At 43.9% G+C, this 27,916-nt stretch overlaps 1 protein-coding gene across 5 annotated transcripts; it reads right to left on the minus strand.

The window, feature by feature from the left end:
* E2F8 (E2F transcription factor 8) lies at positions 1 to 27,916 on the minus strand. 5 transcript variants are annotated; one of them, XM_084828066.1, is made up of 15 exons: positions 27,125 to 27,235; positions 24,846 to 24,960; positions 21,873 to 22,133; positions 21,393 to 21,549; positions 18,831 to 19,136; positions 17,799 to 17,960; positions 15,380 to 15,517; positions 11,611 to 11,823; positions 10,914 to 10,992; positions 10,119 to 10,632; positions 7,284 to 7,505; positions 5,816 to 5,948; positions 4,824 to 5,212; positions 536 to 726; positions 7 to 399 (listed from the first exon to the last, which is right to left on the minus strand). In XM_084828066.1, the coding sequence occupies exons 2-14, from the start codon at positions 24,891 to 24,893 to the stop codon at positions 544 to 546; spliced, it is 2,805 nt and encodes a 934-aa protein (XP_084684192.1). In that variant the 5' UTR covers positions 24,894 to 24,960; positions 27,125 to 27,235; the 3' UTR covers positions 7 to 399; positions 536 to 543. The 5 variants fall into 5 exon arrangements, with proteins under 5 accessions (XP_084684182.1, XP_084684173.1, XP_084684201.1 ...); XM_084828056.1 differs by lacking the exon at positions 27,125 to 27,235 and adding an exon at positions 27,509 to 27,547 and having other exon boundaries at positions 1 to 726; XM_084828047.1 differs by having other exon boundaries at positions 1 to 726; positions 27,125 to 27,236.

The following is a 27,916-nucleotide window of genomic DNA, read 5'->3' on the forward strand; positions in this document are numbered from 1 at the left end:
AAAGTTAGAAAACATAAGACTCAAAATTTAATTTGAAGAAATTGATTAATTCCCCTTAAATAAACTTGAAATTTACATTGACGTGATTAAGGTTTTTAACATTATAACAATATCAATCAAAACACAGAACATAAATGTTATTTAAACTAAAATAACTCAAGCCCGTATAGTTTAAAAAATAGAATATGTTACATGCTTGGTACTTGAAATGTGCTGTTTACATATATAGTACATTCTAGACAAATAACAAACAAGAGATTTCTTATTCCACACAACTATGAAGTTAGACATTTAACGGAGTTGTTCTAAATTGCTTCTTTATCTGTTTTTTAAAAATATATGTTGATGCATATTCTTGCTGCTTTTTTTTAAAGAGCTAGCATTCATCGAGTAGAAGAACTGTAAGTAAAAAAAAGCATTCCAGCATGAAGAAGCCATCCCAATGATCAAAGATCATTTCCAGAGTACACATTTATAATACCAGAAGTAAAGATGTGCAATTATGTCTGCTTGAGGGAGAGTTCAACAATATTACCTTCCAAGTCAAATTTTATCTTTTGGTGACATATGAAGGTGTCCCTGTGCAATACCCAATATTCCTTGGGAAATTCCATCTGATTCATAAGAGGATGAACAAAAGCCAGAAACTATGGCCAAATCAGATGATGTTTGGAAGATGTTTTCATTGCATTTCTCAGAATCTCTGGATGCCATAGGAACATTTGTCTGGATGGAAGGGAGAACCAAAGTTATTTCCAAGTCATCACACTAAAATAACTTAGGGCACAATCCTATGGGGTTAGGCGGCCGCCTCCAAACTTAGAGGTGACCGCCTATCCAATGAAGGGCAGGAGAAGCACAGAGGGGATCGGTCCCTCTGCGCTTCTCCTGCCCTGCATTTGCGGCTAGACAGCTGATTTTGGCTGTCTAGCTGCGGGAAGGCAGAGCGGGGAAGGAGGATGCCAGACGACACATAAGATGTATCGTACCAGCATTTCCGCCTTGCCCGCCCCGGAATGCCCCGTTTTGGCGACTCCGCACTCCTCTTCCAAGTGCAGGGTTGTCCCATGATGCCTGCGAAGCAGCGTGGAAGGTCGACCTCGGCTCCAAGGTCGTTTCCCAGAAAACCACATATCCTATGACCGTCTAGCCACTGACTAGCGGCCATAGGATTGCTCCCTTAAATACTTTAATATTAACAGGCAGAAGGAACACATCTAGTTGCATTATTACTATTGAAGTGTGTGGATTCATATATGCAGACGACATACAACTCTACCTTTCTTTTCCACTTACTAATCCCAGGGAGGCTGTTGAACTCTTGTGGGTAGGGAAATCAACTGGTCTAGATGGAAGGCTGCAACCTGTCTTGAATAGGGTTACACTCCCCCTGAGAGGCTAAGTTCACAGCTTGAGGGTTCTTCTGGACTTGGTGCTATATGCAGAAACACAGGTGCCATGGATGGCTCAGACTGCCTTTTTACCAGCTTTGGCACTATCTGGGGAGGGTGGACTAGACCTCCGTTACTCACTCACTAGTGACATCCAGATTAGATTACTGTAGTGTTTTCTACATGGAGCTGCATTAAAGACATGGACATTTCAATTAATTCATAATGCATCTGCCTGGATGCTTATTGTACCAGTTGCACTGGTTAGCAGTGTATGTCCAGGCCTAGTTTAAGTGCTGGTATTGACCATTAAAGCACTAAACCAGACATGAGCAGCCGACAAACCACATGTAGCCTGGGGGGGGGGGGTGTTCCTGCAGTACACCGACTGTCCTAGCCAACCCTTGAAGTCTCCCATCAAGGAGAAGGTCTCATGGAGCCAAAGATATGGTAGGAAATTGTTAACTTTGTTTTGTATAATTTTAAGTTGTGCTTTTAGTGTTTTATGGTAGGAGTGAGTAGGATCCTGCAGGAAGATTTACAATTCAGGCCACCTGGAGGGAGAAGGAGATGTGGGCCATGCCAGGACTGAAGGTGCCAGGCCGGAGGCCTTATCAGAACTCAAGTTCAGAAACCAGGTTGGTCTGCCAGAGGGCCAGCACAGCTGGAGAGGTGTGAAAAATCCTGCTCATCCTCCTTGAGAGAAAGGACGGGGGACAAAAGAACTACAAGCTGGGCAGGGAATTAGATAAAAGAGACAAGCAACCACCCTTCTTTGTCCTTTGGTTTCATTCAGTCCGGGTGGAAGGTGTTGGAATGCTGGCATTGACAAAGGATCCTACCACGAGGTGTGAGTAGACTAGGCCAGGTAGTCTTTTATTGTTTTATTCTATGTTGGGTTTCCAAACAGGAAACTGGTACTCGTGGGAATTCTAAATTGTACTTTGTTCTGTTTCTCTCCCCATTCCCTTACCCCTTATTTGTAAATAAGTATCTACCTCAAACTATTGCTGCTATTTCTTTCCTGGGCATATGCTAAATTCAGTGGCTACCATCTCCTTCACAAGTTAGGGAGGAAGCTGGGGTGTCCTCTCAGGTCTGGTAGAGCTGGCTCAGAAAGGTGGTGGCAGCAGATCAGGAGGGGCTAATAGAGCGCAGGGGTCCCGCCTTCCTTCACACTCCCCTCCTGCCTACTTTATCATGGATGGACCCTCCACTGCTGCATCTTCAGATTTGCTGCTGCTGGGATTCCTTCCCCTGAATGGCCTCGGCCAGGTTATCTGAAAAACTACTTGTGCTCATATGAACTTGCCCAGGCCGAGATTGGCCTCAGAGACCCTGCTCACAGGCCCACCTTTAAGATCTGTAAGACTGCTGGGCACTACAGACAGGACAGTTTCAACATTGGCCACATATCTGTGGAACTCCTTCTCCAAAGGACATGTGTTTGGCCACTTCAGTACTGGCTTTAAAATGGGCAGCGAAACCCATAAATTCTTAGCTGCTTTTAATTAAGATACTGAAATTTAAGATACTGAAGCCACTTTGAGTGCCATTTGTTTGGTAGAGAGTCAGGATATAAATAAATTGCTCTTTTTAGCTATTTAAATTAATACATGTGTAGTGCTGGCTTCTGAATTGTTTGAACTGTCATTACACTTTATTGTAATTATGCTTTTTATGTAAGCTGCCTTGAAAAGCCTTTATTCTAGAAGGCAGACTAGAAATCTTTGGCTGTTGTCTACAAAAGCTCATGCCACAATTAATGTATTAGTCTTTAAGTTAACACAGGAGTCTTGTTTTCACCTGTTTTTGTAGCCTTTACAACAAAATAGACTCGAGCTATCTCTTCAGTTTTCTCATGTCTGAAGATTTACAGCCTGATACATTCTACAGCTTGGGTCGGTAACAATTAGAAATCATCACATGGAATAAAGTTCAGTCTGATTTACAATACCATTTAAATTCCCATCCTTCGGCCAATTTAATCCTACCCAAACAAGCTCAAATAGACACATCTTATAAAACTTCCAAAGGATGCCCAACTACTCAGCTGGCTCTCCATACCCTCTTAAAGCCTAAAATAAGAATTGCTGTATATTCTTTAGAGCACAAGTGCTTTCAGGTGACTTGAAATTAGTGAAGAGCTGCATTTTATTGGCTAGAGGGTTGCTAATAACACATCATATTTGGCAATGCTGTAAGGAATCACTTCTGCAATTTTTTAAGCTCCTTCATATAATCACAGGTGCTGCCCTTGTAGCAGAGAAACAACCTCTTCAAATAAACTGTGTTAATCTTTCAAAACTAAATTACTGCAGACAGCTGGTGTATGAAGATGTAAATATACTACAATGAATTGTTTTATTGCTACTTACAACCCACTTCCTTTGTTCACTAAATTTGTATCCTGAGCTGTCTTTGTATTCCTTGTTTTTCTGAGGTTCCTTGGAGGATCTGCTGTCAATTCTGATGTTATGGAAATTATGTATCCACGGTTCTAACCGCTGTAGAAATTTTATGATGCTGCTTAATATCGATACAAGCAACATCTATATTAGATATTGGGATGGGATGTATCCAGCCTACCAAAGTCTCTACTCCAGAACTGCAAGCAAATTGTCATGACAATAAAATAAATCTTCAATATATCCTACCGACTTTTTGCCACCTCTCCCTATCCTAGTAGTTCCATGAGTCTGGTACAGCTTTTATCAGACAAATTCTATTAAGGCACGGACTGCACATTCTAAGAGGCAAAACAAATGATCGGCAACCCTGCGTGACGGAATGCCTGCTGAACTGTACTCACTTGAAAGCTCCTTGATGGGTAAAAAAACCTCCCTCTGTATGTACAGTATTAGCATCTCAGGATTCTAGAATAGGCTTGCTAATTTTGTTTCTGCAGAGGTTTTTATGGGGGTGGAGGAGCATTCAAACATTTGATCCCCTACCTGCAGTTTGAAATAATACAGTGCAGGAATGAAATCATGTGAGGCTGCTGCTTCTGTACAGCAGCGAAAAAACCCAAGGAGCACTGTGGCAATTGTATATATTAACACATCACTCTACTTTAAAAGGCCGCAGTGGCTTAGTGGTTAAGACACTGAACTGCAGACCGGAAGGTCGGCAGGACAGCAGTTCGAGACCCGAGTGCTGCGTGACGGAGTGAGCTCCCGTCTTCAGTCCCAGCTCCTGCCAACCTAGCAGTTTGAAAGCAAGAAATTGCAACTAGATAAATAGGTACCGCTTCGGTGGGAAAGGTAACAGCGTTCCGTGCACCTCGGTGTTCAGTCATGCCGGCCACATGACCACGAAAGCGTCTTCGGACAGCGCTGGCTCTTCGGCTTAGAAATGGAGATGAGCATCACCCCCTAGAGTCGGACACGACTGGTTGGGGACACCTTTACCTACTTTAAAAAGCTCTCTTACCTGCTGTAAAGGAGCTGTTGGAACCGATTTTGCATTTAAATCATGGGTGCACATTGGTAAGGCATTCCGTAACGCTTTCCCTTGTTTCAAGCCTACAGTTTTGGGGACAGAACCAACATGTTCTGCTCCTTGGAAAATCGGGGCAGATCCAAGTACTTGATTTGCAGACATTTGTATACTGGCTGGCATCAGTCCTAAGTGTTGTAGTGTAAAGTTCAGAACGGAAGAGCCTGGAGCTTGGACAGGACTAGCATGGGCTGAAGCAATAGCAGTGCTATTCAGCACAGGTATGGCAGCTACAGAAGATGGTGGTAGCATTAGGTTCAGAGGTGTTATATGAAGAGCAGGAAAATTAACAGCTGTTAAGTCAGATGTCACTGGAACACCACCTATGATCAGGAAGAGAAAGAACTATTACTAATGACATTATATGCCGTGGGGCAGCCCACAATGCATGGACAGGAAGAAGCTCATTCAGTCCAGCCAAATATCATAAATTTGGTTATGGCAGGCTTTAGGCAATTAAGCATCAATGACTAGCTGGTTTCAAGAGAGTGGATATTGACTAGGATTGATCAACCTAACTTCTCCTCCACAAGCAGACTGGTTTGTATCTGAATACCTCTTACTGTGGACCTATACAGAGGAATACAAAAGAGATTTGAGATGTAGCACTAAAATAAGGAAGACGTAGAAGTTACAGGCAGCTCTGCCAACTCTGCAAGAACTGATCAACTCCATCTTCCTTGGATCATTGATGCTAGAACCATGCTGGACAAGCCTCAATTGCAAAAGCTGGGCAGGGGTACAGGTTGCAAGAACCAAGGATCCCACATGTTAATGCCACCCTAAGGACTGGCAAGTCCTCAGGTTTATAGAGGGTGCACCTAGCTTTCCAATCTGAAGTCCTGCATCATTAATAGCTGGCGACAGGAGATGTCAAGATCAACTAATTCTGGATACTCCCAGTGACATGGCCAATGAATACGCACCAGCGATGGGAGAACTGTAGGATTTCTGTTTTGCTGCAGATACCTCAGCTTTCACCTTGTTAGAGAGAGTGGTCTCACTGACAAGCTTGGTGCACTGAGGAAGAGGTATAAGGTAACCTGAAGGAAACCAAGTCTAAAAAACAAGGAAGAATATGCTATTTATATCCACAGGAATAATACATCTGACAAATATCATGGATTTAGCCTCCTTTTTCACTCTCCCCCTACAGCAAAGGGCTAAGCTAGATGCAACATGGCAGATCTATGATTGGATCTCCCGATATCTTAAATGCTTAAAAGCAGCCACTGGAGCTGGGGGAAAGTGGTGTGGCCCTGGGGGAGGGGGATATAACCCTCCCCCTTGCCATTTCCCAGATGGGGAGAAAGGGCAGGTAGCTATATTGTGCCTGGTCTTCTCCCCATTTCACAGCTTTGGGGGAGAGAGATAAGAGTACCCCGTCCTGATCCAGGACCCCTGGAGTTGCCTTTAAACAAATAAAGAGAAATTGGGAGATCTCCAGGTCACATCTAGTTTGCTCTGAAGTATCATATATTTCCAGGGGCAGCATTTTTTTTAATACAAAATTCCCCACAATCTCTTTTCTGCTCTTTATTAGTGAACTGAGTGTTTCGTTTCATTAACACCCAGACAGAAAGCAAGGACAGGCAGGTATCTATAATCAAATGAGAATGCTGCAGTTGTGTTAGATATTTATGGAAAGCCAACATGCAATTTAAGTTACAAGCAATTCTTGGCTTTAGTGTTCACCGACATCACTGTTGCATAAAATAAACTCTGAACTGCTGTTGATGTCAATATCATCCCATTCTCAAATCATGTCACACTTCTTTATTTTCCTTCTTCCTCTTTTTTCATAGCCATATTAAACGATGAAGACTTCGTATATATGATGCAAAAGACAGACACTAAATAATAATAAAAGATGGAAGACCATCAAAAATTTAACAGTTTTGGGGTGGAGTAGAGATAAACATAACATTGTATTCCAGCTTTAAGAATGATGCAACCACGCGTTCATGCTCCATGATCACACAGAACGTTAAGCCAAATACTTCTTTGGAATGTTGGAATCTTATAGCTGGAGGTAATTTAGATATAGAAAACCTCCCACTATATTATCAAATTATTGTGTTCTATAACTCTGTCCACTGATCACACGTTACTTGGGGTGGAACTGCTCTCCAGAAAGCAGCCAGGGTCTGCATGCAATACAGTACTGAAAAATAGAGCAGAAGATCTTAAAAAAAAAAAAAGCTGCAAGGTGTATCCATGGGCTGCAATCACCTACCCCATCTTACATTTGCCCTGCAAAGTGATATATCTAAATATTTTGGTAACCTGGATCATAAAAAGTAATGTTTTTAACGTTTAGTTACGACACACGTTTTTTAAAATCCTTTCAGAGGAGCAAAGATATCAGAGAAAAATGCTTGATGGAAAGTGTACCTTGTGCTTATGGGCTGCAAGTGCTGCAGGCATCTCCTGTGTTGTTGTGGGGATTCCGTCATATTTCAAAAGATCTTCCAGCTTCTGCTGCTCATATTGACCTTCCAAGTGTTGATCTGTTTTTTCTAATTTTCTTTGCCGCACTACCAATGAAGTTAAGTCTTCCTGGTCTGGATGGAAAGTTATGAAAGACTGGGCTTTTTTACTCTTAAGAGATTCTCCCTGAAAAACAAATGTAAGAGGCTAACTTAGAAAGAGCTTATATCTCTTCTCTGGATATATCAAGGAAAGCACATCTTCAAATAAGTAATATTTTAGGTGTCTTCTCCCTTACACACCTGCTTTCCATGAGCAGGTAGATTTTAATGTAAGGGACATTCAAACATACAGTCTTCTCCATGTACAGTTCTGTGCTCTCTGCTTAATATTGAAGGACCTTCTTAATTTTCTCCTTAGCTTGAGAGAAGAGTAGTCCTCTGTCTTCCAAAACACAGTCTGAGCCATTCTGCAAATATCTGAACTTGTGCTGACTACACACACAGATGAATGCAACTGAACTGGCTTGCTCCATCAAAGAGTTAGAACGCCACCAAGAAGCAAATTAATTAAGTGCTTTGAATTTTTCTTCAATATATGCTTCTGGCTTTTACCCTGGAAAACTCTATCATTGTTTAAGTTAAATGCATTTTAAAACAATAAAAACACGGAGCCTTTTAGGCTCCCACGTTGGAGCTGGGTAGGTCAGCTGCTTCTCCCCCGCCCCCAATGCATTTGTAGCAAGGGCAGCTGAAAGCATGACACCTTTATCCTTCAGTTTTCTTGACCATTATTTTCTATCAGCAAAGTGCTGACATACGGTGGATAACAGTTCCATATGGAAGCATTTAAAGGAACCACAGCGGTAGGGGCAAAATTTGCCTGTCCTCCCGGATCAATAATGCTGATTCCAGTTCTCAAGGAGGCAGGGGAAAGGGGACTGGCTGACTCTCAGCCCAACAATGTCACCAGTAATATTACCTTTACTTCCCTCAAATATGTCAATGGCTCTCAGTCATTCTATGAGAGAATGCAGAGCAACAGTATACTATGAGCAAACAACAGAGCCAGGGAACTGACTTTTATACATATAGAATCAGGGGTCTTTCCAAGCCTTATTACTTAAGACTGGAGATGTCAGAGACTGTGTGCTGTACTTCATTTCTATGCCTTTTCAACATAGAAAAGCAAAACTATTCCAAAGTCTATGAAGTTGCATGGGTAGACAATACTTGTCTATCCATTTGCCCACCCTGATCCCATCCCATACAGCACTCCCATGCTTCAGATTCTCCCCTTCTTCTACTTGCTATCCCTACTCTCTTACACTGTGCGCTTCAGTTCTAACCCCACCCCCCCCACACACACACACACCAGAATTACAGCCTCTCCTTCTCCCAAAGTTAGCTCCCACGTTGGAGCTGGGTAGGTCAGCTGCTTCTCCTCCGCCCCCAATGCATTTGTAGCAAGGGCAGCTGAAAGCATGACAAAGAGGTAGTCAGTTCCCAGAATTGTAAATCTATAAAAGAACCCAGCATCTTTAACTGGCTGCCATAGCTCAATAAAACAGGAATGCTGGACAAAAGCATTCCAGGCTCTTGGGGAAATACCGTCCCCCTGCAAAATACTTACATATATACATCAGCCTTCCCCAACCTGATGCCCTCCAGAGGTTTTGGACTTCAACTCCAATCAGCCCTAGCCAGCATGGCCAATGGTCAGGCATGCTGAGAATTATAGTCCAAAACGCCTGGAGGGCACCGGATGGCGGAAGGCTACTATAAGGAATTGCTCGGTGCTGCCTAGATTCCCAGCAACTGTGCACACACAAGTCACCTGGCACTTTGGCAGCTGCTGAATCCACCTCAGCAAAGCTGGCTATATGTGCCCTCCCCTCCCCTGCACTGCCATTCTCATCTCGACTGTCCCAACTGCACCCCATTAAGGCGAGAGAAAATTAAGTCATGGCCACGCATAGCAGACAGCCATATCCATGGGTGGACTCACAGGAGGACCAAAAAGAAAACTGCCAAAATTGTTGGTGACTGTCCTGCAGGGGGTGGGGGACACCCCACCCCACCCAGTGGCTATTTTGCTATGGAGGCAAGTTGACTGCCAGGTTCATGGGGGAAAGCTTACCTTTGGCAGTGGCTTCTTTTAATTTTGTTTAGTTTTTTTTTTCAACCAGTTTGGGCTGCCCAGTTTCTTTCTCCACAAGGCTACAGAACAATATTGCTGTGGAGAAAGAAACTGGTAGTTGGACCGCCAGGCAGAGAACTCTGCTGTTACTGTTGCCGCTTGCACCAGTAACAATAAAAAGAAAAACAAGAAAAACAAAGGAGCTGCTGCCACCCCATTTCTTCTTTCTCCAAGCCTTTGCCACTTATCTCCCAAATCTGTTTGTCTGTAACTATCTATGCCCCCTGCATCCAACTTATCAGCTCGTTGCTGTTTTCTAGCTGGCCACCAGAGGGCACGTGATTGCCAGTAGTATACAACCTCAAGTCACAGTCACCTCTACTTTGGGCCTAATTCTGTCAGAGGCTAGGGTGACAGTGGGGAGCACAAGCTACCACAAACAGGTCCTCTCCACCCATAAAAGGGAAGTACAAATGCTGGCTGGTAACCATCAACCAGCCAGCATTTGTACCTGCCCCTGAACCTAGCTCACGGCTGAATTAATTCATTTGCCATACTGCACAATTTAAGACTTACTGGTCTGGTGAGATCCCATGAATTTCAGCTCTCTGCACTACCCATTTCATATTTGGAAGAAGTGCACACTTTAATACATCTTACCAGAAGCACATCTTGATGCTCTGCCTCTTCACTCTTAGATTTTTTAGTTGGACTATCCTCCAGTAATGCTTTACATCTCTTAAAACATCTCTTGGGCATCAAGACATCTTTTGTACCTTTCTGCTCATTAGGCAGCCAGAGGTTCCAGTCTTTAGCATTGGTATTGCCCTCTTCTAAACTGCTGCCATTGTCTTCAGTAAGCACTTTACCTGGGACTACTTGTGAACTAGCCTCCCCCGGAGACTTCATTCTAATCACATTAGCACAGGGAACAGGCTGTATCGTGAAACTTGGATTGTATGCAGTCACTACCTGCATTTGGGAAGGGTGCAAATAAACTGCATATGGCACATTAGAATGGATAGGAGATAGTATTGCTTGAGACACTGAGTTTGGTATCAGAGGTAGGATCTCAGCCTGAGAAGGTCTGGTTTTCAAACAAGATTCAGGAGGTGAAGCCAGAGTGCCTGGCACAGCAGGGCGGTCCAGTTTCATGTTTATCTTTTTGGATTCCCTATGGAAAGAAATTCAGTGTTAAAATACTTCCACCCAAAATTACTCTGCTCAAAGAAAGCAGAACACTGTGGAATTGACTCTGCTTATTTGGAAAAGGAAGTACAGCAAATAGAAAGTGCAATGCAAGTGTAGATGGGTACCCTTATGAACGATGATGATATTATGTGCTAAAGTGATCTTAACTGCTGGCACAAACAGGTATGTGTGAGTTCCCAATTTCAATAGGCAGCTTACTATATGCATCCATTAGGCACCACCATACTTCATTTACAAACATACCTGGACTGCTCATCTAATTGTTGTTTGCAGATTGCTGCAAGTTGAGCCATCTTGCTTGGAAAGCTTGATGGAATGTGACCTTTTGAGAAAAGATAAACATAAAGGGACTTAACTGAAACCATACTGTTTGTATAGCTTAAGGCTGAGCAATTCATGGCCAGTGGAAACTTCTCCCTGGGTCCATCACTGGTAGCACTCATATGATACAGTCTATGGCCTAGTCTCATGGCCTGGGTTTGGGTCATCTACACAGCCATTGCCACAGAGACAGGACCACATGACTCCATTAAATTAAGACTACTGGTCCCATTTCAGTCATTTGGCACTGATTTCCAAGGGCTCAAGGCTTTTTTCTTGCAACACAATACCCTCAGCCGAAGAGGCTTGCTGTACTTAATGTAGATGCCTTTTGGACATGAAGAAGCAAAAAGCTTAAAAACTAAGGATGTGTATGCACCGAATCAACATTGTGGCCTTTCAAAACCCTCTGGAGACTTTGTGTACATGTGTAAACTGAAGTAACACAAAAAGTAAGCAAACATAGTAAGACTGCTCAGAAGCAAGGAATTTGGAGATCGCAGCCAAAACACATATGCATTTTGTCTGAGCTAAGAGTTGACACACAAACACCATGGCTCAATATTTTAATAGCATCTCCAGAAAGTCATCAAACAGAGTTTATATCTTAGCTACATACTTGTATTTTTCTTGATGGGGCTGCTTGGAGCAGAATGAATCTTTCTCCCATCACTTTGTATACTCTTTCCCAGTTTTATTAAGGATGGATGCCGTGTGAAGCCTTTCTTGCTTCTAGTAGGGAAGAGGTTCTTGGAACAATTCTCTTTGGAAGATTTCCCTTCCACAGGATGAGATGCACCAATCATGATAGGCATAGGAACGGTTTGTGTACCTATAAATCAATCATGCACAAAATGGTAACATTTTTTTAAGTACTACTTAAACTACATTATTAATCCTGTGATTTGACAAAGAGGTATTTAAAAGTGGTTATGGGAAGGGTGACGTATGGCACTGGGAGACTGACAAGCCAGTTGGGGATTACAGCAATTAGTCATCCCCCACCTGTTCCCTCTTCTGGCTTGTCCTCCACACCCAGAAGGTTTGTGGTTACCTTATCAGTCTGCCCTCAGGGCTGTTGGTGGTGCTATTAAAAGCCAGGTTGGCCCAAAATAGAATCCCTATCATTCATAATAGAATCATAGATGAGGGGGCCAACCTAGTTTGTATTACCAAGATCCGGGTGGGTGAGTCAGAGGAGGGAGTAGTATCTCCCAGCCATGCCCTCCAGGGTACTTGGCACAGCACCAGCCCAGCACAGGGCTGGGGAGGGGTTACTGTAGTTTAGGGGTGGGGAAACTGTGGACCTCCAGATGTTGGATTACAACTCCCATCAGCCCTGACCACTGGCCATGCTGCCTGGACTGATAGGAGCCAAGTCCAAACAAATCTCTTCAAGTTCTCCACCTTTGCCATAGTTTGTAGAAATACTATCTTCCCCTCCAGGCTGTCCATTTGAGTGCCAATCTTGAGTATTTTTATCTTGTGCTGGGTAGTCAGGATAGATTGGGAATTCTGCCACCCACCCTGCTTGCCATCAATCTCCTTGCCTCAGCTGATAGAGGTGGTCTTGGATTTGGTGTCAAGAATTCCCAGGATGGTGGTCAACATGCCACTGGATCTGGAGTGGCTCAAGATGTCATGGTGATCATGACAACCATAGGGTTGTTTCATTGCATAATCAGTGCATCGTACATAGCAGGATACACTTTTGATTTGGTTTTCTCTGGTTGGGCACAGCAATGGTGAGCTGAAAGTGGGGAAACTTCAATTTCAGGAAATCAGATTACTTCCTGTTGAGGTTTAGATTCATAATGCTCTTACCCCTCTGCAAGAGTGGGTGATTTAAATGGTCCATTCCCAGAGATTAACAGAACCTTTTGGATTCCTGAGATCTATGGGGGAGGTTCTAGCTGGTATGGATGGAGTTCCTGGCAAAGCCCTGGTTTCCCTGTGGGCAAAGGCCCAGGTGGTTGATACGTTTGAACCGAAACACTGTCTTCTCCCAAGAGAAGCCTGGGCAGCTCCCTGGGATACAGCTGTGAGCTGAGGTTGATAAAGCAAGCCAGGAGACAGTGAGAATGCAAGTGGTTGAGAGTCACAATGAGTCTGATTGAACAGAGTTAGAACTTATTATCAATCCTCCTGGTGGGGGGTGGAAAAGGAGGATTTCTTTTCCACTATCACTGCATCCTCTCAGTGTCACTCAGCTGAGCTGTTCCAAGTGGTTGAGAAGCCTTAAGAAGACTGAGGGGAGATATGATAGCGCTCTTCAAGTACTTGAAAGGTTGTCACAGAGAGGAAGGCCAGGATCTCTTCTCGATCATCCCAGAGTGCAGGATACGGAATAATGGGCTCAAGTTACAGGAAGCCAGATTCTGGCTGAACATCAGGAAAAACGTCCTGACAGTTAGAGCAATATGACAATGGAACCAATTATCTAGGGAGGTGGTGGGCTCTCCCACACTGAAGGCATTCAAGACAAGGCTGGACAGCCATCTGTCAGGGATGCTCTGATTTGGATTCCTGCATTGAGCAGGGGGTTGGACTTGATGGCCTTGTAGGCCCCTTCCAGCCCTACTATTCGATGATTCTATGATTCATGGCCTTTTGCTATCTGGCATGGGAAGAGATTTGACAGAACCTTTAGTAGCATGCTGTGACATGTTTGCAAGACATTTTGAGGATAAAAATGCTCACATCCACCATGATCTGGGATTCCGCAGTTACAAACAATCTTATCAGTGGAGGTGTCCAAAATACCATCTGGTCTAATTTGTATGGATGACATTCAGCTGCTGCACCTTGAGTATGTGGACAAGGTGCTTGAATAAGTCCAGCCAACTACTTGTGTGCTTGACCATTACCCATCAATGCTGATCACATCTAACATGAGGATATTCAGTTGGGTCAAGATTGTTACTGCTTTCTTGAGGAAGGGAATGGTACATGCTACCTTGAAGGAGGAGATGTTTCAGCCACTACTGAACAAACCTAAACTAGCCCCAGAAGAAGTTAACAGCTCTAGGCCAGTAGATAATGTCCCCTTTCCTTGGCAAGGTGTTTCAGTGGGTGTTGCTGAGCAAATCCAGACATTCCTGGATGAAGCTGGTTTCTAAACCCGTTTAAATCTGGATTCAAGCCTGGTTCCAGAACTGCAGTTGCCTTGGCTGCCTAGTGGAATCACCAGTCGAAAGAATGTGACCCTAGGAGTGCAACCCCGTTAATTCTCTTAGACATCTCAGAGGCTTTTGATACAATTGACTATGGTATCTGCCTGGATAGGCCTTCTGGGCTGGGGGTTGAAGGCATGGCTTTTCAATGGTTCTGCTTCTATTTAGATGGTCAATTCCAGAAAGCGGTGATGGGAGATTTCTGCCCAACACCTTGGAAACGGTGTTTTGCAGTACCATGGGTGTCCATCTTATCCCCCATGCTCTTTAACATCTACATGAAACCACTGGGAAAGGTCATTTGGAGATCTGGAGTGAGATGCCACCAATATGCGGATGATACTCACCTCTCGTTTTCATCAAATTCAGGAGATGCAGTGGGTGTTCTCAGTTCATCTGAATCAGTGGGATACCCTCCTCAGAGGCTCAGTGGTCACCTACTTTGTATTCTTTTCAACACTGGGCGTTGAATACTTCTTTTATTCTCCCAGGCTTTTTAGGGGGCCTTTTATGTCTTTAAGGGCGCAATCCTATGCAGATAGGCGGCTGTCTCCGAACTTGGCGACTGCAAGGCAGAAAAAGCACAGAGGGGATCGTTCCCTCCGTGCTCCTCCTGCCCTGCATTTTTGGCTAGACAGCCACTTTCGGCTGTCTAGCCATGGGAGGGCAGAGGGCAGAGCAAGGGAGCAGGCTGCTGTACGACACATAGAATATGTCATACAGGCATTTCCGCCCTCCCTGCCCCGGAACGCCCCGTTTCAGCCACTATGCGCTCCTCTTGCGAGCGCAGGGCTTCTTCGCACTGCCTGTGAGGGAGTTCGTAAGTGGGGAAGGGCAGTTCTTGGAAAACAAGATACCCTATGGCTGTCTAAGCTGCTGACTAGCAGCCATAGGATTGCTCCCTTAAATGTTTTTTGAGGTTTTGGCTTTTTAAAGTCTTGAGACCAGTGTGCTTAAACTGTACTGCAATGCGTTTTATACTGTTATTGTACCTTTATTATTTACAATGTATTTTAACTATTTTTATGTACGCAGCCCAGAGAACTTCAGTTATGGGGTAGCATAGAAAGATTAATTAAATAAATAGTTAGAAAATTATCACATAAATATAAAAGGTTTGTTTTGGTATTGTTTTGGGAGCAAGAAAAGCAAGCAAGAAAGCTTTACCGTTAAAACTAATTCCAATATAGAGTGCAGAAGCAATAGTCCACCTACCCCGAATATCTGAAGAAACAGCTGGTCCTGTCCATTTAAATGCTGGCTTGCGGCCCTTGTCTTCTGTAACATGAACCTTCTTGATAAGCTCAAGGCTACTGAGAACATTAGCAATATCATACAGCCGCCGAATTTTAGCTGAAATATTTAGAAGACGAGGTCATTATTAAACAGGGGTTCAATTTTTTAAAGGTCAGACAGCCTAGATTAGTCTCTCCCTCCTCTCATCCAAATGCTGTTTTAAACATATAAGACAAAAGCCGCAGGATCATTTATGTTTCAGGAACCCATGAAAGAGGAGCACGTGAACAGGCTCACATGCATATTTACAGTTTTTGGTCCCTTAGACAGTTCAATTTTTTAAATGTATTTTTCGTTTTGTTTTTCGGGGTGTGGAGGAGGACAGTTTAGGTGTCTGTACAGAGAACTGCTGAGAGTGAAATTGTGATGGAGGCCCAAAAATGCACCCCCGCCCCCAAAAAAGACCTCACTTCAGTTTTCAGGAATTGGGATCTCATTTCTTTCCCAGGTTCATGACAACTAGTCCCTTTAAGCTTGTAGAACACACATCCCAAGAATGCCCTTTGGAAGGTCATTCTCAATTCAGGCTGCAGTCGTTTGGATCCTGTTTCCTTCCCAAGGTCACGCCAACCAATACTTTTAAGCCCGTACAGTATGTAACTCCTTGCTTTATTAGATGGAAACTGGAATGATGACAGGATGTACTTGTTATTTGCCTGCGGAAAGCCGGAATTACTATTCCCCAGAGCCAGAAAGAATGCTGCAGGGCAGGGAAAGAGTATTGTGGGGTTTGCCTTCCTGAGGGACACACCTCCAATAATTGCACAGTGCCCCTTATGGAGTTCAGGACAACTAAAGGAAATCAATAGCTCTGCAGTTCCCTTCCTCTGCTATGGAGCTCTGGTCAATAGCCTGGTTGCCTGTCACAGAGAGAGATGAGATAGCTTTGCTCATTGCTTCTGCTTGAGAAGAGAGCATGGTGGGGAATAGCAGAGAGAGGGGGGCAGGTGGCTGCAGGCAGGTGGGCCATAATAAGGGCATGACAACATGGCATTGGCCACTGTCGTAATTTCAATTAAGGTGCCATCGTCTCTGCTGAGAAAAGGGTTCTCATAGACCATATCTTTGTAGATTAAATAGAAAGGAATCATCTCTTCCCTCTCTGCCCACAGCCATCTCCATTACATTGACTGGGAATGGAGGCCTCACGCTCTCTTTTATGGATCGAAACACACTTGGAAGGGTTACAGAGAATGATGAGCTTATCATGAATCTTCAGAAAGACCAACATCACATGCTGACCTGGTCTGGGTGTCACCATCCAAGTCTGTGCAACTATGGTTTACTGGACCTGTAACAAGCCATGCTCACTTCTACCCTTGTGTGCCTGGCTTCTGTGAAGACACCTGGTTTCTTAAACCAGTTTCCAATTTGGACACCATGGAAAACAGATTTAAGAAACCAGGACCGCTTTGCGGGAGCTGGACATGCGAGAGGATGAGGGCAGGGGAGGAGTGAGCATGTGACTCATTCATGGTCTGCAACGTCGAAACCAGGCATTTAGAGCGATTGACTGGGTTCACATGACTGCGGGGGTTAAAGTTGCCACCGTGGCTTCTCCTCCTCCCCTGCCGCACATTCCGTTTGTTTACAGAATTACCTGTACTGCAGACCAGGTTGATGTGTCATCTGAATCTAGTGTGCGATGCAGCAGGGGTGCCTTTGTGCCCACCCCACAACCCACAATGTGTCAGCTGGGTACAAAGCCATCCCCCGTGCCACATTTGGACGACACACCAGCCCACACTGCAGTGCGGATAATTATGTAAACAACTGGAGCATGCACGGCCCAGGGAGGGGGAGAAGCCACGATGACTTCTTGTACCCCCGCAATCGTGCACACTTGGCCATTGGCTGTGTTCGGATATCCCAGTAAGCTTTGGTCTGTCATGATGGGCTTGTGTGCTTCACCGATTCTCTCCTCCTTTTGGCCATGCTGGAAAAGATTATTTGTTTTCATTCTGTTTCTGATTAACCCATGGGATATGAAGCTGGTTTATTTCAACAAACCATAGTTAAGATTAACCAAAGTTTATAGTCTGGAAGAAATAACAAAGGACAGTTAATCAAAAACTGAAGCAAAAGCTCCCAAACCTCCCCTTGTAGCCACAACAGATGAGGCAGGGCACAGGGGATTGAGGGGGGAGTGTGTGAGCCAGAGGCCTATTGCAGCTTGCTCCCATTATGATAAATTATGGTTTATCATGATGTCTGAATGCAGCCAGAGGCAATAGGCTATCTTTGTTTTTTTCATATTTTTATAGTCTTGAATTAATACGTTACAGAGAAAGTGACAAAATATTTAAAAACACAGGCACACAGCACCTCTCTCACTTACTTTTAAACTTGTTTTTATCTAAGTACTCAACATGATCTTCCCCAATCAAAATTTTAGCAGCAACCTCAAGGCTCACGACTTGGGGGGTTGATACAAGAAACAGCATCACAAATTTCTGACTCATCACTCTTAAAGATTTGTCCTTACGACTGTTTACTGAAGCTGTGCAAAGAAAAGAAAGAGATAATAATGGCAGAAGGCAGAAGCTAGTCCAAGCTATAACAACTGTGAAATGAAAGCCTAACTCACCTAGCGTGCAGGCCAGCAAAGACTGCTGTTGTGTGACCTCTGTTCATTTTAATGAGGCCCACGCTGAGATTGCACAGAAGCAGTGTTTGGCTGATCTGCAACCATTAACTTTTATGAGTTTTAAGTAGGACTGTCACTGATTTAAGAAACCTTAGGGCATGATCCTATACATGTTTAGACAGAAAAATGTCCTACATGTCTGGCTGGGCAATGCTGGGAGTTGGAGGACTTTTTTCTGCCTAAACATGCATAGGATTGCACCCTCAGTCGATTAATAGTATGGATTTTAATTTAATAGTCTCTTAATTGATTATGTTTACTTACATACAAATGTAAAATGCACACTTTATTTTTACATGATGCTCATGTATGTCATACTGGGAATGATCTTAGAAAAGGCATTTGCTCCTGCTGGAAGGAGAAGGGGAAATGTCTTTTAAGATGGTGCTTGCCATCTCCAGTTTTTATCAATACTTGTATTAAAAGTGATGGATGTCTTATTTAAAAAAAAAAGCATTAATCTAATTCAGCCTTCCCCAACTTCATGCCATCCAGGTATTTTGGACTACAACTCCCAGCATTCCTAAGGATTGGCCATACTGGCTGGGGCTGACGGGAGCTGAAGTCCAAAACATCTGGAGGGCACCAGGTTGGGGAAGGCTGATCTAATTAATCAATTAAACTTTGTAGCCCCACTTTAAGCATTTGAAACAAAATAAATCCAAACTATGGAAGAGAGGCAGACAATGGCATGTCAATCCTAAAACTAGAACAAAGCCTTACCTGCTCGAAACTCCATCCCAGGAAGTTCCACAAAGCATATGTCGGTATGAACATTTGGTCCAACATGCTTTGCCATCAACTCAATCTTCTCGCCGTCCTCCTCAGGGTCTTGTTCAGACTCTCTTTTTTTAATCAACTCAAGCTGCTGTGTGTATTTGTTTTCCTCAGCCACTTTTTTCAAAATCTGTAGCGTTTTTTTAAGATTATGACACCCGTGCCAAGAATACCTGTTTTTGGCAAGTCGGCTCACCATGTGAAGGCTCTCTAGTACATTCATTATGTCATAGATGCGCCTGCGCTCAACATCTGTAAGGAAGGATGAAAAATGATTTATCTAGGTTATTTTCACCCTGCTTTTTAATTCTATCAAATTCCTAATGAGGGTTGCAATCAGAAGATTTTAAGAATACAAAGAAAATGCAGGAGTTCTTCAGTTTCGAGAATATATCCAAAGTTTGTTCATTGAACTGTTGTTTATGAAAGTTCATAAGAGTTCCTGCTAATTTTTTGTTCAAGTGTTAAAGACGTTATTCATGTTCTCTCTCAATATTAAAGTATTTAAAGTAGTATTTCACAAATACTGGTATATAGAAAAAATGAAGAATATCAAAAGATATTTTGAGAAGTTGATGTACGATATTTTTATTGTTTTACAACAGCATTTGTGGGAAAGAGATGAAGAAGAGATGTCAATGTAGACATCTAGTTTATGGGCAGAAGCCAATCCATGTAATAACTAGATGCGTGCTAGCATTCCAGCCCAATGTCTCCTTGATCCTTTTGGTATGGGTGAGAAAATGAGAGACTAAGAGAGAAGAAATAAATAGAAGAAGTGCTCCTTCCTCCCTAAGGGCTCTAAGGGACTGAGGATTAGATTACCCTCCTTTGTCTACCCAGCTACGATTTGACAGCCTGGGTTGCATTTCACAACACTACAATTGGTAAGTGGATACCTTTAATTTAAATGGATTTCAGCAAGGTAGCACAAGCCATTACTTCTCCATGCACAAGACTGGCATTTGAGATCCTTTAACCCTTAGGCACCATTTAAGACCCTCCTAATCCTTCAACCATGTGAAAGATCAAAAACCCTGTTGGTCCTTCCCTTGCTCTACTTCCTGAAGCCCCACTGCCAGAATACGGGGAAAGCTGCATACAGAGGAAAACTCACGAGGAAGATACCATCTCAGCAATCTCAAACATCAGAGGCTCTTACCACATGGATTGCCTCACTAGGTTGTCAGCAACCATGTATTAGTTACTTGTAATGTGATGGGATTGTTCTGTATGGTAACAGACTCTAAATGCATGCACCAACTCTCATACTAAACCGTTACAGCAGGGTGGAGAACCTGTAGCCCTTCAGATGTTGTTGCTGGCCGTTAGCCATGCTGGCAGAAGCTATAGGAGTTGCAAGTCCAACAATATCTCGAGGCCAACAGATTCACCATCCCTGTATTACAGAATCAAAACTCTGCATTCAGATGTTAACAATAACAATGCTGGGGGCTATGCAGGTGTGATGGGGGCTGCTTGTGCAATATGTGAATGCTCCTGATTGTGCTAATGTAGGCCACAAATGGGTGACTGGAATACCTACTTAGCGTGTGGCTGCCATGATGGCTCTATAAGGTAAAGGGCAGAACAGACTGAGACTAAAGTATTACCAGATTTCTGCACTCTTACACCAGTCACCACCTATCCATCTCAGCTCCCCATCTGCAATGAGGGGACCCAACTACTGACTCATGATCTAAGGTTGTTTTTATAAGGATTACTGAGCTAATGCACACAAACAACCCAGAAGCATCATATGAACTAAGGATGGGCAACTCATAGCCCTCCAGATGTTTTGGTCTACAACTCCCATCATCCCTCACCACTGACTGTGCTGGCTAGGGCTGGTGGGAGTTGTAGGCCAAAACATCTGAAGGGCCACAAGTTGTCCACTTCTAATAAGTATGCTCATTTGTATTTGACCCTGCCCATCACTATTTTGGCTCGAACAATAGGTGTTAGTGTAATAAGCTCTATTAGGGCACAATCCTATTCAGAAAGGTGGCTGCCTTTGAACTCAGAGGCGACTGCCTATCCAATGCAGGGTAGGAGAAGCACGGAGGGGGATTGTTCCCTCCATGCTCCTCCTGCCCTGCATTTTTGGCTAGATAGCCATTTTCAGCTATCTAGCCACGGGAGGGCAGAGTTGGGGAGGAGGCTGCTGTACGACACATAGGATGTGTCGTACAGGCATTTCCGCCCTCCCCGCCCCAGAACGCCCCTTTTTGGACGCTCCGTACTCCTCTTGCGAGCATGAAGGATGAGGCTGTTCCGCGCTGCCTCCGAGGCAGCATGGAAGTGGGGTGAGGTCAGTTCTCTAGGAACCAACCTCAGAGCGCGGGCTCAGAGGTTGGTTCCCGGAAAACAAGAAATCCTATGGCCGCCTAGCTGCTGTCTAGTGGCCATAGGATTGCTCCCTCCATGTATTACTTGACCATTTTTAGTAGTGTGAACCAGGTCGTGTTTTTTCCAGCAAAAAACACCAGAGCCCCACCCCAAACTTACTAAGCTCTTCGGCTACTTCATCAAGGCAAATTTCATTGTTTTTACAAATATTAGGATAACTAGGATAGCGAGCTAAAAATTTGTGACACAGCAATCCTAGGCTTTTCTCTTTACGGCTTGGTTGGGATTTTTCATATTCATCTCCTGATAAATGGTCCTGCAAGGAAAAAAAACAATTAGCCCAATATGAAAATATTAAGATTTGACACATTTAGTACTAGCATCTGTGACTAATGAGTAATGCCAAGTACCCATTTCTCTGATAGCAGGAAGCCTCCAAATAATGGAGCTACCATGCAGAGTCTACTGTGCATATGCCATAAACCCTAAAAATAACCAGCATTCAAGAATCCAGTTCTAACACAGGAGATTGGAACAAGCCAAGAAGTTCTTCGCATAGGTACTTTTCAAGTGTCTGTTCAAAGCTCAAGTATATATCCCAAGAACACTTATAACAAAAACAACCACAAAATGTTTTGCCTCAAGGATTTCACTTCTTCCGTGGGATGATCTTTTTTCCTGTTCTCGATTCCTAATCTCAGGACTCGCTGCACTGATCAGCATTTTAAGGTTAGCTGTCGGTGTCCATGGGTCTCCAGGAAAGATATCATTAGGCTTTGGTGGTGTTGTCAGATGGCCAAAAGCAGCAGGCTGGATCTCTGCCAAGAGCCGATTGGAGGTAGCTGTCTGTTTCAGAGGTGTTTTCACTGTGCTTTCATGTGCTTTGAAAGACTGATTTTCCTGGGCCAAAAAAAGAAACAGTGTGACTCAACACCAGAGCAGTGTTAACATAAAAACAACATTGAAGCAAAGCTGTAATTAATCAACAAACAATTAGAATAATGCTTAAGGCAACACAGTAACTGTTGCCAAAAGATACATATATTTAGGGCGCAACAGAAACAAGGAAACGCACAATGTCTTATCATCAGAACACAAGTTCTATGCATTATGCAGGGGGGAGGGGGGACTTGACACAGGTTTTTGTCCTCTTCATTTTCTTAAATATACATACATATGTATATATATCCATAGAAATGAATACATATGAAATGCATATTTATATGGAATTACAACTTACTAGCAACTATAAATAGGCTTCACCAAAAGCAGTCCAGATAATTTGACGCAGGGTTGACATTTTTATCAGAGCAATAGAGACAGGAAAATACACAATGTCTTATCACCAGAACACAAGTAAGTTCTATGTAAGGAAGTCCTACAATTCCCAGTATCCTGGAAACTGTAGTACCTTTTTCCCATCTAAACATACATTGAACTTCCTTTTGTTCTGATAATAAGAAATGGTGCTTTTCCCTGTCTCTGTTCCACATGATCACATGGCAGGGGCAAGAAAATACATAACATCATGATCCAGGTAAACTTTACTACATATAGTAGAAGGGGCAAGCTCAAATCAGGTTTACTGTTTTGTAATGCTGAGTTTCATCCTTAGGGTTACATATGGTAATAACAAAATGCCTATCATCAGTCCATGTGGGGTGAAATCAAATATTACAGGAATCCCAAAAAAGGGAGCAGGTTTTGCCCACATCAAGTGTGCCCCAGATTGTAGCTTGCTTACTTTGCCCCACATAACCCATAACCCAGTGAATGAGCCTGCTTTCATCTACCCGACCCCTTAATTTACAAAACCCTACCTTGGGTTCCATTTCTTGGTCATGCCGGAATGCCATGCCAGAGTGTAAGAAACATATATGACTGGCAAAACGTCTCTCATTATGACTGGCAAAGGGGCACATGGATGGTACCCAATAAGCAAACAGAACCAATGGAAATATGATTATATAAATAACTTACCTGGATTGCAAAAAGTGTTTACCAAATTATAGTGTATAAAAAATACACTATACGTCATCAGTCCATGTGAACTTCTTACAAGTAAATAGCTACCTCCCAACTGTCAGCAGAGAGAAATCTCAGCAAACTTGAATACTGATAACCACGCTAAAAAATTAAATACTGATAATCACCAGAGAAGAGTCACCCAGTGTTTTACAGCAATCCTACACATGTCTACTCAGAAGTAAGATCCACTGAGTACAATGGGATTTACTCCCAGGTTCAAAGGTACAGGCTTGCAGCCTAAAGTGGGGGGAAAAAACAGGTTATACAGCTGGCCTCCTGTTGGAACTACTATTGGAACGTAATGCTTTTTAGAACCCACAGTCGATTAGATCACTGACTTTGAACAGTATATTTACGTACTATGGGCAGTATGCAGTGGTGACCGCTTATAAAAGGAAGCTCCGCCAACTTGGCCCATTCTAGAAACAAGTGTTTCTGCTCATTTCGGGGCTTGCCCTTGGAAGCACTAACTTTCTGTTGCACAAGTGATGGGGGTGCTGCTTGCACAACAGAATCAGCAGGGCTGCCACTCACAAAATGGAAGCACCAGTGGGCCCCACTCGCAGATGAGCAGCGCTGAACATTGCCTACTGGTTATGTACGTGCTTGCGTGTGTATACACACACACACACTTTGTGTGAAGACTGATGCAACACTTGCAAACTTGGCGGGGCATATTTGTAAGCAATTGACCATAACCAGTTCAGATAATTAGAGAAATTTGCAGAAGTCAGCTGCAAGGTCACCAAGTCACCCCTACCTGTTCCACTTACAAAAAGGGATAAATGAATAAATATGTATGCAATACATTAAAAAAAATGGGAGGAAGCCCAACCGAAAAGACAAGACAGACAGCTGAACTAGTGTTTGATGGGTTGGTAAGTATCTCTACCTTGTAAACTGCAAAGCTGGGCTCACAACGTGGGTGAAAAGCCCACTGTTACTTCTCTTCTTAAGCTAGATCTGTCTTTACCCTGAATGTATGTTCTGAATGCTGGCAGTTGTATACATTTAGCTACAACCTGTATTGTATTGTATTTTATACATAATTATTGGAATACACGTTTTCTAAAAGTATTTATCACAATTTCTTTGATTCTGTTTGCTTATTAAGTAAATGTATATACAGTAGTTTTCTGAAATGAATTTACCTTTCTTCCTCATTATTATTTATTGCAGGGACCATTGTACCCCTTTGTGGGTGGGATCAGAGCTGTGGCAAGATAGATGGGGTTGTGTTTCTACTTGCGGCAAGATCCATTGCCTCCTTCTCCACTATTTTGACAAATGGCATGTCACCATATGGATATGGAGGGCAAAATGTTTATCCCTTAGTGAGCTCTTCTTCAGTTGACTTGTTTTACATCAACAGTGATGTAAAACCAGATTGCTAAACCAAACCAAAAAACAAAACAGCAAATCTAGAGCATAACAATGTCTGTTTGAATGTAACCTGTAATCCTCAGTCATTTACTCTGAAACTGCTTCAACCATTCCTGGCAACTGCATCTTATAGCCCAGAGATATGTGCATAGACTTGTAATACAGAATAAATGGGAGTTCAAACAGTCTCAGATAAGTTACCTTGTCTTCAGAATTCATTTCGTCACTGTTGACTTTTCTGCTATTCATATTTGTTTACTTAAATATTAAAAGGGCAATGTATTTAGCATTCTGCTGGAATAACATATTTAGTATCCTGGGACAGAAGGAAATATAAAATTAAATTAGTTTATATACGTGCCTTTAACAAGAAAAATAGAATAAGAAAAATTTTGGACATAGTTGTACTACAGGTGCTGAAATTAATTTGACTGAGAAACATAGGTTATGTTACAGTGGTGCAAGAACTCTGGAATGAAAAGCATTTGGTCATTCGCTCAGTGGACCAACTGCAAGCATGTTCACTCAGAAGTAAATCCCACTGAGTTTACAAGGACTTACTCTCTAGTAAGTGTGCTTAGGACTGCAAGGTTTGTGGAATGTTTAGCCTATGCTATAAAACAAAGCCCTCTATTGTTAAGTGTGTCTACACAAGCACTAGTTTTCATTTAATTGTATTTCAATTTCCCTCCCACAATTTCCTAATGCTAATTTTCACAAGGTTCTCATAAATTCCTCTCTTTCTCCTGCAATTGTTGGCTCCAGTTTTCCCATTCTTAAATACTACTGAATTGTAGCCATATACCCTTTAATGAAGGGTACTAATGCAGTCTGCTGGAGAGGGGAGACAGTGTTAAGAGTATGTCTGGGTAAGTGTTATTGACTCATTTAACTCTATTTCAGTTTTCTCCACTTAATCAAGTTGAGATTGTGATGCTGCCACATCAGCTTTACACAGAATGAAAATAATAAAAAGGGGGAGCGTTGGACAATGGCAGGGAAGGGCAGCATGACACTTCTGTCAAACCAGTTGTAGGAAGGTTTATCTCTTGTTAACAAGGTACATTTGCTTCCTCTGCAATTTAGTGGCAAAATGGGTAGTGGCAGATCACAGACAGTGCTATTTTCCTGCTGTGACAGCAGTAGATTGAACCAAAAGTTTCCAGACTGCAAGCATCTTTACAGTTTTGAGGACTGCAGTCTATGCCACCCAGAGTTTCACCCTCCCAGCAATTTAGTACAAAGGTGATCATTCCTTCTCTGGAAAACATACCAAACAAGGCAACTTGTTTCTCAAGCTGAGTAACCTTGCTCCTGTTCATGCAGTTGGCAGAGGAACATCCTTTTTTTAAAAAAAAAAGTACTGTGGAACAAAGGGGCACATTTGATGGAATACTTGTGCTGTGAAATAAATGAGGGCCAATTACTTAACCCACGGGGCTGTGATACTCTGAAGTAAAGTGCCACTACTTTAAAGAAACAGCCTTTCCTGATTCTGTCTCTTGAAAAGGGACGAGACATTTCATCTTTCCTAGAAAATTGTGTGTGTGTGTGTAAACTATATTCCCTACCAGTTTGTGAGCTATGGGGTGCAAATATGTTGTGGGAGAAACTAGACCTGGTCAACATGCCCTCTGCTACCTCTGAGATCCACTTCAGTGATATCTGTTACCGCAAAAGAGAAATTGTGTTAACTCTGCTGTAGCAAAAACAGAGGATGCATGCAGACAGTGGGGTCCTAGTACTAACCTTCAGAAGGTGCTGCAAAGCTATTCCGTCCTTTCGTACTTAACAGATTTTGCAAATGGAAGAAGACAGAAGCAGTGCGAGGGCTATGAGTGGAAGATGCTGCTGTCTGGACCCCCTAGTTCCAGGAAGGCAGCAACGTGACAGCATCATAAAAGCCTCAGCTGGAGACACCCAACGAGTCCCATGTTACTCTTCGGGTGTCTCTAGCCAAGACTACAAAGCTGATCGGTGCACAAACACTCACACCCAGGCAGATGGATGCTACTAGCCCTGACAAAGCAGGCTTTTGCCCACAAGTTCATAACACCACAGAAATATGATGAAAGTTTATTGGGAATAAAAGTCTGACAACCCTCCTTTCCGCAAGCACACCAGGAGTGGCATCCTCACAAACCCAACGACACGTTCAGGAAGCTGAGGCTGTGTACATAAAGATCAGTCAACACAGTTTAGGGTGCAATCCTATGCATGTTTAGACATAAAAAAAAGTCCTACCGTTTCCAGCATTCCTCAGCCAACCAATTCAGGGTGCAATCCTGTGCATCTTTAGACAGAAAAAAGGCCTACGACGCCCAGCATTCCCCAGCCAGCATGTCGTAGGGCTTTTTTCTGTCTAAAGATGCACAGGATTGCACCTCAGTTAAACCCCTCTTTGAACAGGCACCAGAGGGAAGGTCTTCGCCCCTGGTCACCAAATGCAGCCCGCCCGAGAAACCAACCCTCCGCCTCACCGTCTGCAGCACCCCATCCAGTTTCTCCATCCCCTCCGCGGACATGCGTCGCAACCTCGCCCCAGCGCCCCTCTCTCGCTCCAGTCCCCCGCGCCGCCAAGCTTCCCTCTCCTCCAGCCCCAGCCCCGGGATTCGTTTGGGCTGGGCTGGGCTGGGCTCCGCCCACTCCGTGGCACGTTCGGCACCTCTGATTGGCTCCTGGGCGGAGGGGGCGGAGCTTTCCCGAGGTCCAGTTTTAAAACGTTTGGCGCCACCAGCCCCGCCAGCTGATTCCCCTCATCGCCCAGCCCAGCCGCGCCCGCTTTTCTCGCCCGCTCCGTGTGAGGGAAGCCTTCGGGGCAGCTGCCGCCCTTCAGACGAGCCGCGCGCCATCCCACCCCCTACCTCCGGTCCTTCCTCCCCTGCAGCGAAGCCGCTGGCTTCGCTCATCTCTCCGTCCGCGTCAGCGATTTGAATTTGGCAGGCGGAGGACTTGGGCGTGGAGAAGGACGCCGGGGGGGGGGGTCGAAGTCCCGAGCCAATCAGACCCGAGAGGCTTCCGCGCCCCAGCCAATCGCTGCTCTCCGCCCTCCTCCACCCTTCTCGGCGGGGCAAGGTCGCTCGGAGAAGTTTGGCGCGCGTGTTGGGCGCGACGGTGGGGGAAGCGGGAGGTGCGCAGCCGCCCCCTCTGCGCTGCACAGGGCGCGTCCCGCCTTCCCCGGTCCTGTGCGAATGTTTCCCTGGGGAAGGCCCAGGGCTTCGTCCACGGCAGGGTGAAGTCCTCTCCTCGGACGTGTGAACTACAGTACCTAT

The sequence above is a fragment of the Heloderma suspectum genome, chromosome 1, assembly GCF_057233095.1.
Source record: "Heloderma suspectum isolate Gila_16-S chromosome 1, 16-S_ref, whole genome shotgun sequence".
Classification (NCBI taxonomy): Eukaryota; Metazoa; Chordata; class Lepidosauria; order Squamata; family Helodermatidae; genus Heloderma; species Heloderma suspectum.